At 55.9% G+C, this 13,738-nt stretch overlaps 4 protein-coding genes across 4 annotated transcripts; 2 read left to right on the top strand and 2 right to left on the bottom strand.

The window, feature by feature from the left end:
* Positions 1 to 288: 288 nt before the first annotated feature.
* Positions 289 to 2,159, top strand: CkaCkLH20_07518 (uncharacterized protein; the record flags this gene model as incomplete). Its single annotated transcript, XM_038890235.1, has 2 exons — positions 289 to 469; positions 517 to 2,159. 2 exons carry the CDS (start codon positions 289 to 291, stop codon positions 2,157 to 2,159), a joined length of 1,824 nt encoding a protein of 607 aa, XP_038744285.1.
* A 996-nt stretch (positions 2,160 to 3,155) lies between these two features.
* Positions 3,156 to 3,899, top strand: CkaCkLH20_07519 (copper homeostasis protein cutc; the record flags this gene model as incomplete). Its single annotated transcript, XM_038890236.1, has 1 exon — positions 3,156 to 3,899. One exon carries the CDS (start codon positions 3,156 to 3,158, stop codon positions 3,897 to 3,899), a length of 744 nt encoding a protein of 247 aa, XP_038744286.1.
* Positions 3,900 to 5,708: 1,809 nt separating this feature from the next.
* CkaCkLH20_07520 (alkaline phosphatase) lies at positions 5,709 to 7,876 on the bottom strand (the record flags this gene model as incomplete). Its single annotated transcript, XM_038890237.1, has 4 exons — positions 5,709 to 6,240; positions 6,290 to 6,963; positions 7,016 to 7,302; positions 7,357 to 7,876. 4 exons carry the CDS (start codon positions 7,874 to 7,876, stop codon positions 5,709 to 5,711), a joined length of 2,013 nt encoding a protein of 670 aa, XP_038744287.1.
* Positions 7,877 to 10,001: 2,125 nt separating this feature from the next.
* Positions 10,002 to 13,621, bottom strand: CkaCkLH20_07521 (NAD(P) transhydrogenase beta subunit; the record flags this gene model as incomplete). Its single annotated transcript, XM_038890238.1, has 6 exons — positions 10,002 to 10,036; positions 10,091 to 10,165; positions 10,222 to 11,745; positions 11,795 to 12,247; positions 12,301 to 13,446; positions 13,522 to 13,621. 6 exons carry the CDS (start codon positions 13,619 to 13,621, stop codon positions 10,002 to 10,004), a joined length of 3,333 nt encoding a protein of 1,110 aa, XP_038744288.1.
* Between the last annotated feature and the right edge of the window lie 117 nt (positions 13,622 to 13,738).

Below are 13,738 nucleotides of genomic sequence, written 5' to 3' on the forward strand. Positions count from 1 at the left end.
CTCCTCCCAGGGACTGGTTCCCTCCATCCTTATCATCCGTCGTTTCACCTCTTCTCCTGCTTAGCAGCATCTCCTGTTCCAGCTGGAAGTTTGGTTGATCACCAAATTACTGACCTTTCAGAAGCACAACGACGCCTCTGAATCAGTCATTTGTGGCATCATTAGCTGCCGAAACACTACTTTTAACCTGGACAACTTCAGTAGGATTTTGTTTCATCCATCATTATCCTTGACCACGCTCGTATTCCTCCATACAACACTTACCACCAAAACAACCTGACCAACAAGATGGGCGGCAAAGTCTGGTCCCCTGAAGAGGAGCGCGTCTACTGGCGTGTCATCATTCCTCAATCGCAGAAGCGCGCTGGTCGCAGCCATCTGCAGACAAAGAGCTGGGAGGACCTGGCCATTGTTATGCAGTCACATATGAGTGCTGATGCTAAGCGCAACTACACTGGCCTCGGACTCTGTGAGTTTCTTCTCTCTTTTACCTTGCATTTGCTAACACATTGCCAGTCGAGCACTACTTTGCCAACATTGAAAAGCGCCGCCTCTCACCTAACGCCACTAAGTATGTGCGTGAGTACAAAGAGGCCCTTGAGCGAGCCGCTCAAGAAGAGGAGGAGGAGACAGAGGTTGAGGACAATGGCTTTGACGAGGATGCCACCATCTCCGACCATAGCCAGAATGACCCCTCTCACACGGGCGAGACGACCGAGGAAGAGGTGATGTCAGATTCCGACATCTATGAGGACAAGGAGAACAGACCTTTTTCTTCTGCTCGTGAGCCTCTTGCTCCTCTTCCTCTCCCCACCTCTACTTACGGCCCTTCGCGTCCTGCTATCGACCCAGTTGCCAACCTCAGATTTTCTGGTACAACGCGTCTTCCTATTGACCCAGTTGCCAACCTCAGAATCTCTGGAACAACGCGTCTCCCTATCGATCCTGTTGCCAACCTCAGAATCTCTGTCAACCTTCCCCGTCTCGGATCCAATCGACAATTTCAAACCAGTTCTGTGCGCGACACTCTCCGCAACGAACTCACGAGAGATCCTCCCGATTACGGCTTCCGACCCCAACCTCACGAGAGTCATCACCAGCACTTCCCAGCCATGTCTCACGAGCACGACGCAAGCAACTCGATGCCCCAGGAGGAGGTTCCTGCCCATCTTCGAGGCAGGCCTGAGGACTACGAGGATGGCGGTCGCTACTTCTGCCTGCCCACTCCGGACTACCGCTACATCACCCCAGAGGACTATGCTGCTCAATATGGGCCTCCTCCTTACACGAACAACGCCAACTTCAGCCTTTCGCGAGAGACGCGCCCTTCTAACATGGCCAACTTGTCTTTTGAGACTCACACCGTCTCCATCCCTGAGGGCGCCGGCCCTCCTTCTGGCACGAACAACGCCAACTTCAGCCTTTCGCGAGAGACGCGCCCTTCTAACATGGCCAACTTGTCTTTTCAGACTCACACCGTCCCCAGCCCTGAGGTCGCCTTCGCTCCCCAAAGCGACAGCCCCATACGCCAATCCAACCAGACGGTCACCTCGGGAATTTCACAGTCGCCTCCTCGCAATGAGAGAAACATCAAATCCCATGGCAAGAAGGGCTCTCAGCAAGGTCTTCAACCCAGTCTCAAGCGCAGCTACGAGGACTTTAGCGATGATGGAAGCGCCCCGACGCATCAATACACTGCGCCTGCCGCTCGCATGTCGCCTGCCCCAGCCTATGCTGCTCCCGTCGCGGAGATGAACCCCAACCCTGCCGACTCCTATCCTCCCCCGTCGCACCCGTATTGTGCTCAGGGTGGAGCTCCGCACCCGGCCTTGCGCTCTTTGAGCTCGTCTGGCGTCTTCGCACACACCACCTACAATCCTGCCAACGATAAGGAAAAGAAACCCGAGGGACAGAGACCCACGGGCCCCTACGAGGGACCGATTCCGGACTGTATCATGCGTCCCGAGCCCGCCCACGTCCAGAACCAGAGAGTTCGGGACCATCCTCACTTCGGACTTTTCCCTGAGGAACTTCAAGAGACGGAGGAGCAGTGGCTTAAGAAACTGGACAAGGAGTTCCAGTACTACGAGATGCCGCCCCCGCCGCCTCCCGCCGAGCGCAACTTCTCCCAGCGACCTCCTTCCGGACGCAAGGACTAGGAAACCTGCGAGATAACTTTTCTATTATCTACTTCCCTTCATCTGGGCGGTGAACGGAGTCTGTACGAATATTCTTTTACGACACGTTTTTCTTTTTTTTCTCTTTTCGGCATCAACGCCCACAGGTACGAACAAACGTCTTCTCGCCAGACGAAACACGCCAGCCTAATACATCACTACTATCAGCGGCACACGTCTTGGAGGTTTGGGAAGGAATCGTACAGGAAATGGGTCAAGACACTTTGCATTCGGATCGGTTCAGACTTCTGGTTCAGGATTGGAGTTGGGGATAATGCTGTCAAGTGACAGTATTGGAAGGAAGTGTGAATAAAATACCCCACATCGGAGTGCGCTCCGGATGACGAGCAACGCCCGGATCATTACTTCCTTTTCATAGGTCTCAAAAATCGCAGTGGTAAAAATAGTCCTTCGCGCCTTCCTCGCCAGTGAACCGCTCTTTCCCCGGGGAAATTGAACCTCTCAGAAAATAATGTTCCCATCAATGAACGCCCTTCGCCCCTTTCCCCGTCTCAAATAAAACAAAACATGCACGATGACTAAGCTTACCGAGGAAACTCGAACGACTTTTTATCTGCAGCATTTCCATGGTTCCCCGGTGGATCTTGGGTGCTCGTAACAAGGGGGAATCGGTCGTGGCATGATCTGATATCAAGCAGCCGGTGTCCGAGCGGGCAGAGCAAGGGAAATATGTGTTGACGTGAAATCAGGATTTGGAAAAGTAGATGTTTTTTGCGATATTCTATAAATCGGTCTCTTCCTGGCAATTAAAACAAGAAAATCATCAGCAATGTAATTCTTGCTTTTTTTCCATCCTTCCCTGCCTTGCCTCGTTACACTATTGTTACCCCTCACCAAAAGTGGTTAACCACACTGCAACCACCCATTTTCGGCGTACCATCCCGCACCTATCAGCACCATCGAACTCTACCACAAACAAGCCACGAGGGGGCCGCAGATCAAACACAACGAACAAACATGCCAACCAACCTCGAGATACCAGTCTTCTCCCCCGCCTCGGCCCTGCACGCCCAGGCCCTCGGCGCGCAGCGCATCGAGCTCAACGCGCGGGGCAGCTACCCGGCAGGCGGCACGACCCCGACGCCCGCGGACCTCGAGGGCGTCACGAAGTGGCTCACGGTGCCCGTGCGGATCATGATCCGGCCGCGCGGACCCCCCGCCGACGGCGCGCCGGATTTCGTCTACTCCGAGACGGAGCTCGCGCGCATGCTCGTCGACGTCGAGGCCTTTCGCGGGTTACTCAGAAAGGACCGCGGGGACGGGTTCGTGTTCGGCGTCGTGCGGGTCGAGGAGGAGGGCCGGGTGGTCGTGGACGTGGAGAGGAATCGGAGGCTCGTCGAGGCCGCGGGGGGCTTGGCGTGTTCGTTCCACCGGGCTTTTGACGAGGTCGTGCGGGACGGGACGGAGGAGGCGGTCGGGAGGGGGGTGAGGGAGCTCGGGGAGTGCGGGTTTGCCGGGGTGTTGACGTCCGGCGGGCCCGGGAACGCGGTGGGGAATCGGGCGGTGCTGGAGAGGATTGTGAGGGCTGCGGAGCCGAGGGGTCTGGAGGTTATTGTCGGAGGGGGTGTGAGGAGTGGGAATGTGGCCGGGGTTGTGGATGGGCTTGGGGGAGTCTGGGCTCACTCGAGTTGTTTGAAGGGCGAAGGGGAGGTTGATGATGAGGAGGCGATGGGGATTTTGGAGGTTCTTGCTGAGAGGTGAGGGTGGTGTTCATGAGGTGGATGTGATGCTTTAGGTTGAGGCTGAAGTGGATAGAATACATGGTTGAGAATAGAAGGATCGGGGATGAAGCCCGACTCATCCGAGAGAGTACATATCAAGCAATTCGACATCATGAACTTTTATGGACAGCTTGACCACCATACTCCGTGTATCTCACGAATACTCTTGCGGCGATACACGGATTGGACCTGCGCCGTGGCCCGCATGAGGTCAAAAGAATGGCCGCCGAGACGGGGATGGCGGGAGATCGGCGGGACCTCGATGAGATCCCAAGCTCATCAAACCAGACTAAAGATATAAGGTCAAGGGAAGCGGATGATGCACGACATCCTTTTTGACAGCTGCACGTATGATTATCCCAGCCGGGATGTAACCCTGGGAAAACAATCGGTCTGATCAGCTCACCCGTGCCCTAATCTAGCCCACGGAGGATGGTTCTACTGACGCCGGAATCTCGGAAGAACAAACCGAGGTTGGCAGATTTCCTTGAACTAGGTTGAGATTGACGGTTCACGGGGTGGGTTGTGGGCGAACTGACGATCGGTTTGGTGGTGGTACGTTGATCAGTCGATTTGCTGCCGGGGTGGATGAGGACGTGCGCTGCCACTTCATCATTTTGTGATATGCATTTTGCGGAATTGGCTGCGGAAAACTTGGTGATCGCTCTCTTGTGAATAAACAATACCCAGAAGTACGGTTGTGCTTATGTTCTGCACAAGTCTGTATAGATGTCAATATGGGAGGGCGATCATCATCATCGTCGGATGCGCCGATGACGAACATGGAACAGACGCGAAATCTCTCTCGTCAAATCCCGAGAACAGCAACAGGGCATTAATATCACCAACGACGAAATACTCATGAAATTAGAGCAAGCCTTCAAAAGTATCTCTCCAGCATTAACATGTCATGGATCTGCCCGCCGTCTCTGATAAATCCCCCTTCTTCTTCGCTTAGATACAAATACAAGTATCCAAATCTGACAAGTCATCCTCTTCCTTTAAATCATCCTGTCGACGTTAAAACATTCTAAGCTGCGCCATGAAATCTGCGAAGAAGGTCGGACGCGTTTCTCGTCGGAAAGATTATTATGCCCAGACGAAGAATCCGAGAGCAGACTAAATCACACCTTCCCCATGACAAAGTTGTTACTTGGATCATGAACGTAAGAGCCTCTGTAGAAGCATAGACTCGACAAATCACTTGCCCAAACTCGGAAACCATATATTGACCAAAATGACTTGTAAGTATGTTTCCAGGCTATACACTCACGGTTAGACGAAGGTTAACGGAAACAACCTCCACGACGTCCGTTTCTGATCTAGACCATACCCAACGGCGGCACTCCCGCTTCCTTTTGCCCCTTTGAGTACTCAGTGTAACAGTACATTCGTGTAAGGCGATATAAATGCCCCGCAGGGGCGTGATGCAAAGAGCCTGCCCGTACTTCGGGGATGTCACCTCGCCGCGGGCCGGTGCGTATGTGCGTGTTCGTCCCATCTCGTATCCGGACATGATCTGCCACGCACAAAGTCGCTGTGGGCCACGATGAGATCTCTATACCCCTTAAACAGCGAGGACCACTTGCAGAGTGGCGTCACAACTGCGTGATCCGTAATAGCATTTCGATAGTTGTCAATTATGTGTATTCATTATGTTTTAGACCTCAAGAAGTAAAAAGGTATCTATCACCTCTGTAACAACAACCGCCAACCCTTCAACGCCACTCATGCTTTTTCGCTTTTCTAGAATACATCCTCGCTATCAATACCTAGGCAAAGCAGCATCTTAGACGTGAAGAGCGCGCCTGCGACGAGCGGCGCTGCCGCACGGCGTGGTGCCGTTGCGGGGCTGGGCGAGGCCGAGGCAGTTGGCCATCTTGTAGAAGATGTCGATGTTGTTGTAGGTGCCGCCGAAGGTCTCCTGGCAGGGGCCGCGGGCCCAGACGGCGACGTCGGTGAGGGAGTGGACGCCCTGGGACTCGGAGGTGGGGATGGTGCCGTTGACGACGAAGCCGTCGACGGCGTCCTTGGGGTTGACGTAGTAGTCCGAGGTGTTGGCGGCCGGGGTGGCGGGGGTGCGGGCGGACTCGTGGAGGGCGAAGTTCTCGCGGGTGTCGGGGCGGGCGCCGACGCCGGCGGCGATGGCGTAGCGGGGGCTCCAGTTGAGGGGGAAGTTGGGGCCCGTGTTGTAGCTGATGCCGGGCTGCTCGACGGTGTACTGGGAGAGGCCGGACTGGGCGTAGGTTCCGACGGCCTTGCGCTTGGTGCGGTCGTCCTCCTGCTCGGAGAGGTACTTGGTGTCGGCGCTTCCGAAGACGCTGGGTTGTGTTAGTGCGAGTGATGCGGGAGTGGGAGTTGGTGACTTACTCGAAGCCGTGGCCGTGGTCGGAGGAGACGACGACCAAGGTGTCCTCGAGGATGCCGAGCTCCTCGAGCTTCTCGAGGGTAGCCTTGACGGTGTCGTCAAGCTCAAGGAGGTCACCGAGGGCACGGTCATAGTCGAGAGAGTGCATCTGCTTGTCGATGGAGGCGGCCTCGGACATGAGGAAGAAACCGTCGTCACCGCCACGGTTGTGGAGGATCTCAACTGCCTTCAGGGTCATCTCCTTGAGACCGGGGATATCAAGAGCGGCGCTCTTGTTGCCGGTGGGGTCGTTGGTGAGCTTGGCCAGGTTCTCGGTGAGGACGTTGCGGTCGAGCCAGGTGGGGAGGTTAGACTGGGTGAAGATACCAAGGGTCTTCTCGTTGGCGTCGGCAGCCTCAAGGGAAGTCTTGTTGAGAGCGACGGTGTAGCCCTTCTTGGCGAACTCCTCGTAGTAGTCCTTGCCCTGGTAGGTGCCCTTACCGGCGAAGAACTGCTCGGCACCACCGCCGAAGTAGACGTCGGGGCCTTCCATCTTGGTCCAGGTGTAGTTCGTGACACCGTTGAGGGCTTGGTCGATGAGAGGTCCGTACAAGCCGCGAGAGCGAGTGTGAGCAGTCAGGGCGATGGGAGTGGCATCGGCGATGAAGGCAGTAGAGACGGCGCCCCAAGCAGAGCCCTGGATACGTCAGCAAGCAAGTCTCACAGATGAGGTACAGCACACCACTTACCCAGATACGGTGGAGAAGCTCGACAATGGTCTCGACCTTGGGGTCATCAAAAGCATCGGCTGACGAATCAGCGTAAACACCCATGGCGTTGACCGTGGACTTGTGGCCAGAGTACAGAGCAGAAGCAGAGTTGGCGGAGTCGGTGATGTAGCTGTCAATGGAGTGGGTCATCTGGTGACCGATGACGGGGAACTTGTCCAGAGCCATGCTGGTCTGGTACTTTCCGTTGATGCTCTTGTGGCCGAGGAGACGGGCGGCGGTGACCATGTTGGTGGTCATACCATCACCTGCGAGTTCATTGTGAGCGGTAGGTCACACCAATTGCACCCGAGTATCCATACCGATGAAGAAGATGACGTTCTTGGCCTTCTTCTCCGTCGCCAGAGGTCGCACGACCCAGTTGGCGGTGGTGGTCTTTCCGTCGTAGTACTTGAGGACGACCTCGTAGTTTCCGGGCTCGTACAGGGCGATGTGGCGCCAGATCTTGGAGGCGACGTTGACCATGCTCTTCTGGCCGGCGTCTTCGGCGAAGAGGTCCTCGTACCAACCGAACTCCCACTTCTCGAGCTCGGGCTCGTCGAGGCCGAAGAAGTCGGTCAAGCTCTTGGCCGCGGCGCCCTCCTTGGCGATGGTGACGGTGAAGGCCTCATCGGGGACGCCGTTGTTGAAGGCCTCGGAGCCGTTGACGGGCGCATGGACCTCGACACGGAGGTCGAAGAGCTGACCGGGCAGGAAGTCGGACTGGTCGGGCGGGAGAACGCAGCCGAGATCCGGGCAGGTTCCAAGTCTCTGGTAGGTCTGCGCCGACACGAGGGACAGCGAGGCAGCCAGGACTGCGATAGGGCTGAGCTTTGCCATCATTGTTGATCCGACGAGAAATTGTCTGTCAACGGAGTCGGGACAAGGGGACGGTGAAGCGTGAGCAGGAGTGAACCCGAACCTAGGGAAGCTTCCTGCAGCTCGCGAGCTTATATACCCTCCCGCAGCACCACAGAAGAAGAAAAGTCATCCAATGTCGATTGGGTTCGGGGAGGGATCACCCCAGCCGAAGCTGGGGTCCCAGAGCCATGTTTTCACTGCATGACAGCATACTACATAGTACCTACTTCTGTTGGTTCGCGGATCCTCGCATTCGCGGGCCAAGCACCGTCGGTGCCGGGGATGAGGAAGGTGCAGATTGCGCGTTGCAATCCCAGCCTGGAGGAACTTTGGACCATCGCGTTGGGTGTGATTCCGTCGCCCGGGCCCCAGCATCAACGTGCGATTGGCCGCGAGGGAGACGGGTAGGCCGATATCATGACGGCTAGGTTGACGAGCTATTGGGTCGAGGGAAGCAAAATGCAACTTCACGGCTCGTTTTGAGCAAAACAGGCACGTGTTGCGTCTGGCTGAGCAGCCGGCAGCTCGGTCTGTTATTGCCAAGCCTCTTGTCAAGCGCGGCGGGCGGAGATGATGCCAGGGACAGCAAGAGGAAAGCTGTGTCTTCGGTCTGTGAATTGGGGATGAAGCCTGGAAGCGTGGGGTACCGGAGGGCAGAAGAGATGAACGGCGTCATGTGGCGTAGACTTGGCGCTGCAGGTCGAGGACGGGCAGTGTGCCTTTAAAAGCATCGGATCTGCTCTGTGAGCGTCGTGATTCGTCGATACAGTTATTTCTTGTCGGTTCGTGGGGCAAGGCACTAGAATGACAAGAGAAGGCACGGCGTGGGAGTCGTGAGATGTTGCTCCGGGAGAGCTAATCTTGGCCGTCGAGCTCGACCTCGTGGGCGAATTGGCATTCGTGATTGGCTGGTCACCGTGTAAGTCAGGAACAGGGGTCCAAGGCGGGGATCTTTTGGTCGTGGGAGGGAACACACACGCTCGCTCACCACCTTTCATATGAGAGACTTTTTGGCGGAAATCGTAATCGAACGAAATGAAAGTCGAAAGGATCCCAATTGACCCATGAAGAAGGGAAATCCTGGAGGACGCTCGCGAACTTGGAAAAAAAGGCGCAAGTCCGTCGTCGTCCCTTCGCGATCGGATTGCGAACGCCAAGACGCGTCGGGTGAGGTCCGATATGATGCCGGGAAGAAGAACACGCCAAGATTTGGAGAAGCTTTGCTTGGCGTTCGCCCGTTGCTTTTTTGATCTGAAGTCGTTCAAAACTCTGTGGCAGTGTGGCAGTGTGGCGGTAAAGTTCGTGAAAACGTGGGAGAAACGGTGTGGTTGTGCCAGCCTTGAGTCAAGATTTTCTCATTTGGCTCATCGATTCGATGATTCTGTCTTGTCGGTCTCATCTGCCAATGCAGAGTTTCGATTGTCTACGCCCATTGCCTTGGTGAGTCTGAACGTAAAGCTGGAAGCACCGGAGGCCGTTTGTCGAATGATTGACTGGGGCTCGGAAGGCGGCGCAGCAACATCAGTCGGTCCGCGGCTCAATTCGTCGTGCCAAGAGAGTTGAAGGGATGACAGAGGAGTGTATTGGAGAAAAATCCTCGCCCCTTGAAGACTTGACGAAGTCGAAAGAAGGCCAAGGTTAAAAACCCACAGTGGGGAGGTCTGGAAGGTAAGGTAGGTAGGTAGGTCAGGTACCCGAGGGCCCGCGAAAGACCACATACCAAAACAGGTATTATATCGGCCCTAGACACTACTTTGGAAGCACCGAGGTCGCCCGACGTTGCGGCTACCAATTGCATGATCTCAATTCTTCACGGGGCACTCTTTTGCCCACTGTGATATCGGAAGGGGGCTTCTTGGCTTACATCCAAAAAGCCATGCATGACAAATGAGAAAACTTGGCTCGATAATAAGACGGCGTATATTGCATAGATGCTTCAACCACACTTCATCGGTATATACATCAAATCGTCACAAACCAACATAACAAGCCACAAAGAAAACCATAAGAGAGCCCCCTGTAGATGCAGTGCCTCTAGTCAAGATGCTCTTCAAGTCAGGACATGCCACCGAGGATCGACGCTTGTAAAGGAGATCTTTCTAAGACTCTATGTTGCTCGGGCCTCGACGGCTGCTTTGATTGCTAATGGAAGAAGTCAGCATCGCGCGTCAGTGTGATGGGGAAAAGGGGACGCACCGTCGCAAGTAACTTTAGCGTCTCCAAACAACATGCGCGTTCCGGGCATGTAAAACATGGGGTTCGGTACGTCGGCTGCACGTTATTAGCAAAGCTGATTCTCATCACAAGTATCATACCGGGATGCTTACCATATCCACTAGCCATGCCTCTCTTCATCACAATGACCTGCTTACTCTTCCACGCCTGCAGGACGGGCATTCCGGCGATCGGGCTGCCCGGCTCCAACGCGATGGGGTTAACAGTATCATTGGCACCGATGACCAGGGTCACGTCGGTGTCGTTGAAGTCATCGTTGATCTCGTCCATCTCCAAGACGATGTCATAGGGCACGCTCGCCTCCGCCAGGAGCACGTTGCATTGCCCGGGCATACGGCCGGCAACGGGGTGAATGGCGAAGCGGACGTTGATGTTCTTGGCGCGAAGCATACTCGTGATTTCGCTGATGGCATACTGCGCCTTCGCCACGGCCATTCCGTAGCCCACTACTATGATGACGTTCTCTGCGTTGACGAGCGCTTCAGCTGTGTCTTCGACGTTTGTCTGTGTTACTGAGCCCTCTATCTTGTAGTCCGATTGCTGCGGCGCCGATATACCGCCGAAGAGGACGTTCGTCAACGATCGATTCATCGCGACGCACATGATGTATGATAGAATGGAACCGGATACACCAATCAATGCTCCGATGGTAGTCAGTAGCGGATTGTCCAGCATGAAGCCTTCGGCTACCAGAGCGAACCCAGAGTAGGCGTTCAGCACCGTGATGACGACTGGCATATCCGCACCGCCAATCGCTGCTGTTGTAGTGTAGCCCTTGGCGAAGGAGAGAATGGTGTTTGCCGACAACGCTGCGGCGGCAATCAATGGTGAACCAGGTGCCATCGTCACGAAGGCACCCATGGTGGCAACGTTTGCCGTGAGCATACCCGAGTTTAGCAAATGTCTTCCAGGCAACTGAAGCGGCTTGGAGGACATTCTTCCTGCGAGCTTGAGGAAGGCAACGATGGATCCTGTAAACGTGATGCCGCCGATCAGAACTCCCAAGTATCCCGTGACGAGATGTAATGTTGAGACATCTTCAATGTGTGCCATCACGCTTCCGATGGAAGTCAGAACAGCAGCCAGGCCTACAACAGAGTGTAGGGCGGCGACCGTCTGAGGTAGATCGGTAGGAGTAATCCGCTTTCCGATGAGGAGACCAGCAATGCTTCCGAGAGCCGCAAGACCGCCAAACTGGGTAAGCACTTCCGGGGAGAAACCAACAGCCAGGAGAGACGCCAACACGCCGGAGCCGACTCCGAGCATGCCCAGCATGTTGCCCATACGAGCGGTGGATTGCGAGGCTAGGCTGGAAAGAGAGCTGATGCAGAGAACAGAGCTGACGGCGTAGCCCGCCTGAACCAGGCCTGCGGCTCCAGTAGCAGCTGCAGCGACGTATCCGCCGCCGAATACAGCGGCAGGGATGGCGTAGAGCCATGGGTATTCGGGCGGATCGGTTGGTCGCTTGAACATGTCGAGCATACGCTTGGTGATAACGAAGCCGCCAGATACGTTTACAAATGCGAGCAGAACTGATAGTGCGCCGAGGACCTGTGGGAAGGTTTGAGGAAGATAGCCGCCACCCAGGATGAATAGGCCACCGATTCCGACCATTCCTGTACCGTGTTAGTTTACGGAGTGGACGCACTGCAGAACATAACGTACCCGAGATAGCATTGGTCACACTCATGAGTGGCGAGTGCAGAGCGGGAGTGACTCCCCAGACGACTCTGTATCCGATCAGAGAGGCGAGGGCGAAAGTGAACGCATTGCCCATGAACAGGGGGCCTGTCATCTTGCCCAGTGCCAGTGCAGTTCCCATACCGGCTGTGACGGTCGCGACTTCACGGGATGTCTTCTGGAAAGGCGTCAGAGCTACGACTTCAGCCTCCTTGGCCACAGGCGCAGCTTGAGCTGGAGCAGGTGGCGGTGCTGGTCGAGGCGCGGGAGGAAGAACGTCTCCCTTTCGGGTGACGATCGCGCCACGAACGACTTCGTCAGAGAGGTCAATTCCGAATTCCTTCTCCTTGGGAGCCATAGACAGCAAGAACTTGGTGATGTTATTAGAGTACAAAGTCGAAGATTGGGTCGGGAGTCTAGAGGGTAGGTCGGTATAACCTGCGAGACCGTGAGCAAAGACCTTTAGGGTGGAATTCACTTCAGCAGCTTACCAATGATCTTGACGTCCTTGTACACGTACAGCTCACCTGGTCGGGTCTTTTCACAGTTACCACCAGCCTCGGCTGCTAGGTCAACGACAACAGAACCAGGCTTCATGATTTCGAGCATCGCCTTGGTGATCAGCTTGGGCGCGGGCTTTCCGGGGATCAGAGCAGTGGTAATAATGATGTCGACCTCGCGTGCTTGCTCGGTGAAGAGCTTCATCTCGGCCTCGATAAACTCCTTGGACATCTCTTTGGCGTACCCGCCAGCTCCTGAACCGTCTTCCTTGATGTCGACCTCGACGAACTCGGCGCCGAGCGACTGGACCTGCTCGCGAGCTGCAGGCCGTGTGTCAAAGCCTCGGACAATGGCCCCGAGCCTCCTCGCAGTCGCGATCGCGCTGAGACCAGCGACGCCGGCGCCAATGACGAGCACTTTGCACGGAGGTACCTTGCCGGCGGCCGTGACCTGGCCTGTCAGGAAGCGACCAAAATTGTTTGAGGCCTCGAGAACGGCCTTGTAGCCAGCAATGTTAGCCATAGAGCTGAGGGCATCGAAGACCTGGGCGCGCGAAATACGAGGGATTAGATCCATGGCGAAAGACGTCGCTTTCTGCGCCGCAAGCTTCTCAACAATGGGTTTGTTCTGTGCGGGTTGGAGGAAGGAAATGACTGTCTGGTTCTCCTTCATGAGCTCGATTTCTGCGGGAATAGGCCCGCGGACCTTGAGCACGATGTCGGAGCCGGACCAGACCTGGTTTGCGTTGTCGACAATTGTTGCGCCAGCGGTCTCGTAGGCAGCGTCTGGAAAGTCGGCCTCGACTCCAGCGCCGCGCTCCACGAGGACATTGGAGAAGCCCTTCTTGAGCAGCAAAGCTACATTCTGCGGAGTCAACGCGACACGGCGCTCATTCAAGTAGATCTCTTTTGGCACGCCAACAGTAAGTTGTGCGTACGGCACAGTTTGCGGTTCCACGACCGTGGAGTAGGTCGCCGTAGCCACGGGGCCGGGCCCAGAGACGACGGAAGCATGGCGGACGAGCTGCAGAGGCTTCGAGACGGCCGGGACGAGGGCTTTCGTCTGGCGAGCTCGCGCATGGCTGGAATGCCACTTTCTCTGGCCTTCAATGGCGATAAGAGATGGCGCGACGTCTACTGCGGGGTAATTAGCATCAAGCGCGAAGCAATCAAGGTCGCTCGTCGCCTAGTGCCGGGAAGAAGTTGGCTTACCCAGACCGACCGGCCAGGAGCGAGGGACGAGCCGCCCGGAAGCGCGGGTAGTGCAGAGGTTAGTGGCCAGAGCCGGCCGTAGAACGGAGAGGTTCACCATGGTGATGGAGGGGCTTCGAGCATCCAGGCTAACAGAGCCGGGGCGGCGAGGCTGGGCAATGCTTTCTCATCTGTCGTTTGTTACTGCCGAGAAACCGACAGACGGGACAGACGGCGC

Source organism: Colletotrichum karsti (assembly GCF_011947395.1).
Source record: "Colletotrichum karsti strain CkLH20 chromosome Unknown Scaffold24, whole genome shotgun sequence".
In the NCBI taxonomy this organism is placed as follows: Eukaryota; Fungi; Ascomycota; class Sordariomycetes; order Glomerellales; family Glomerellaceae; genus Colletotrichum; species Colletotrichum karsti.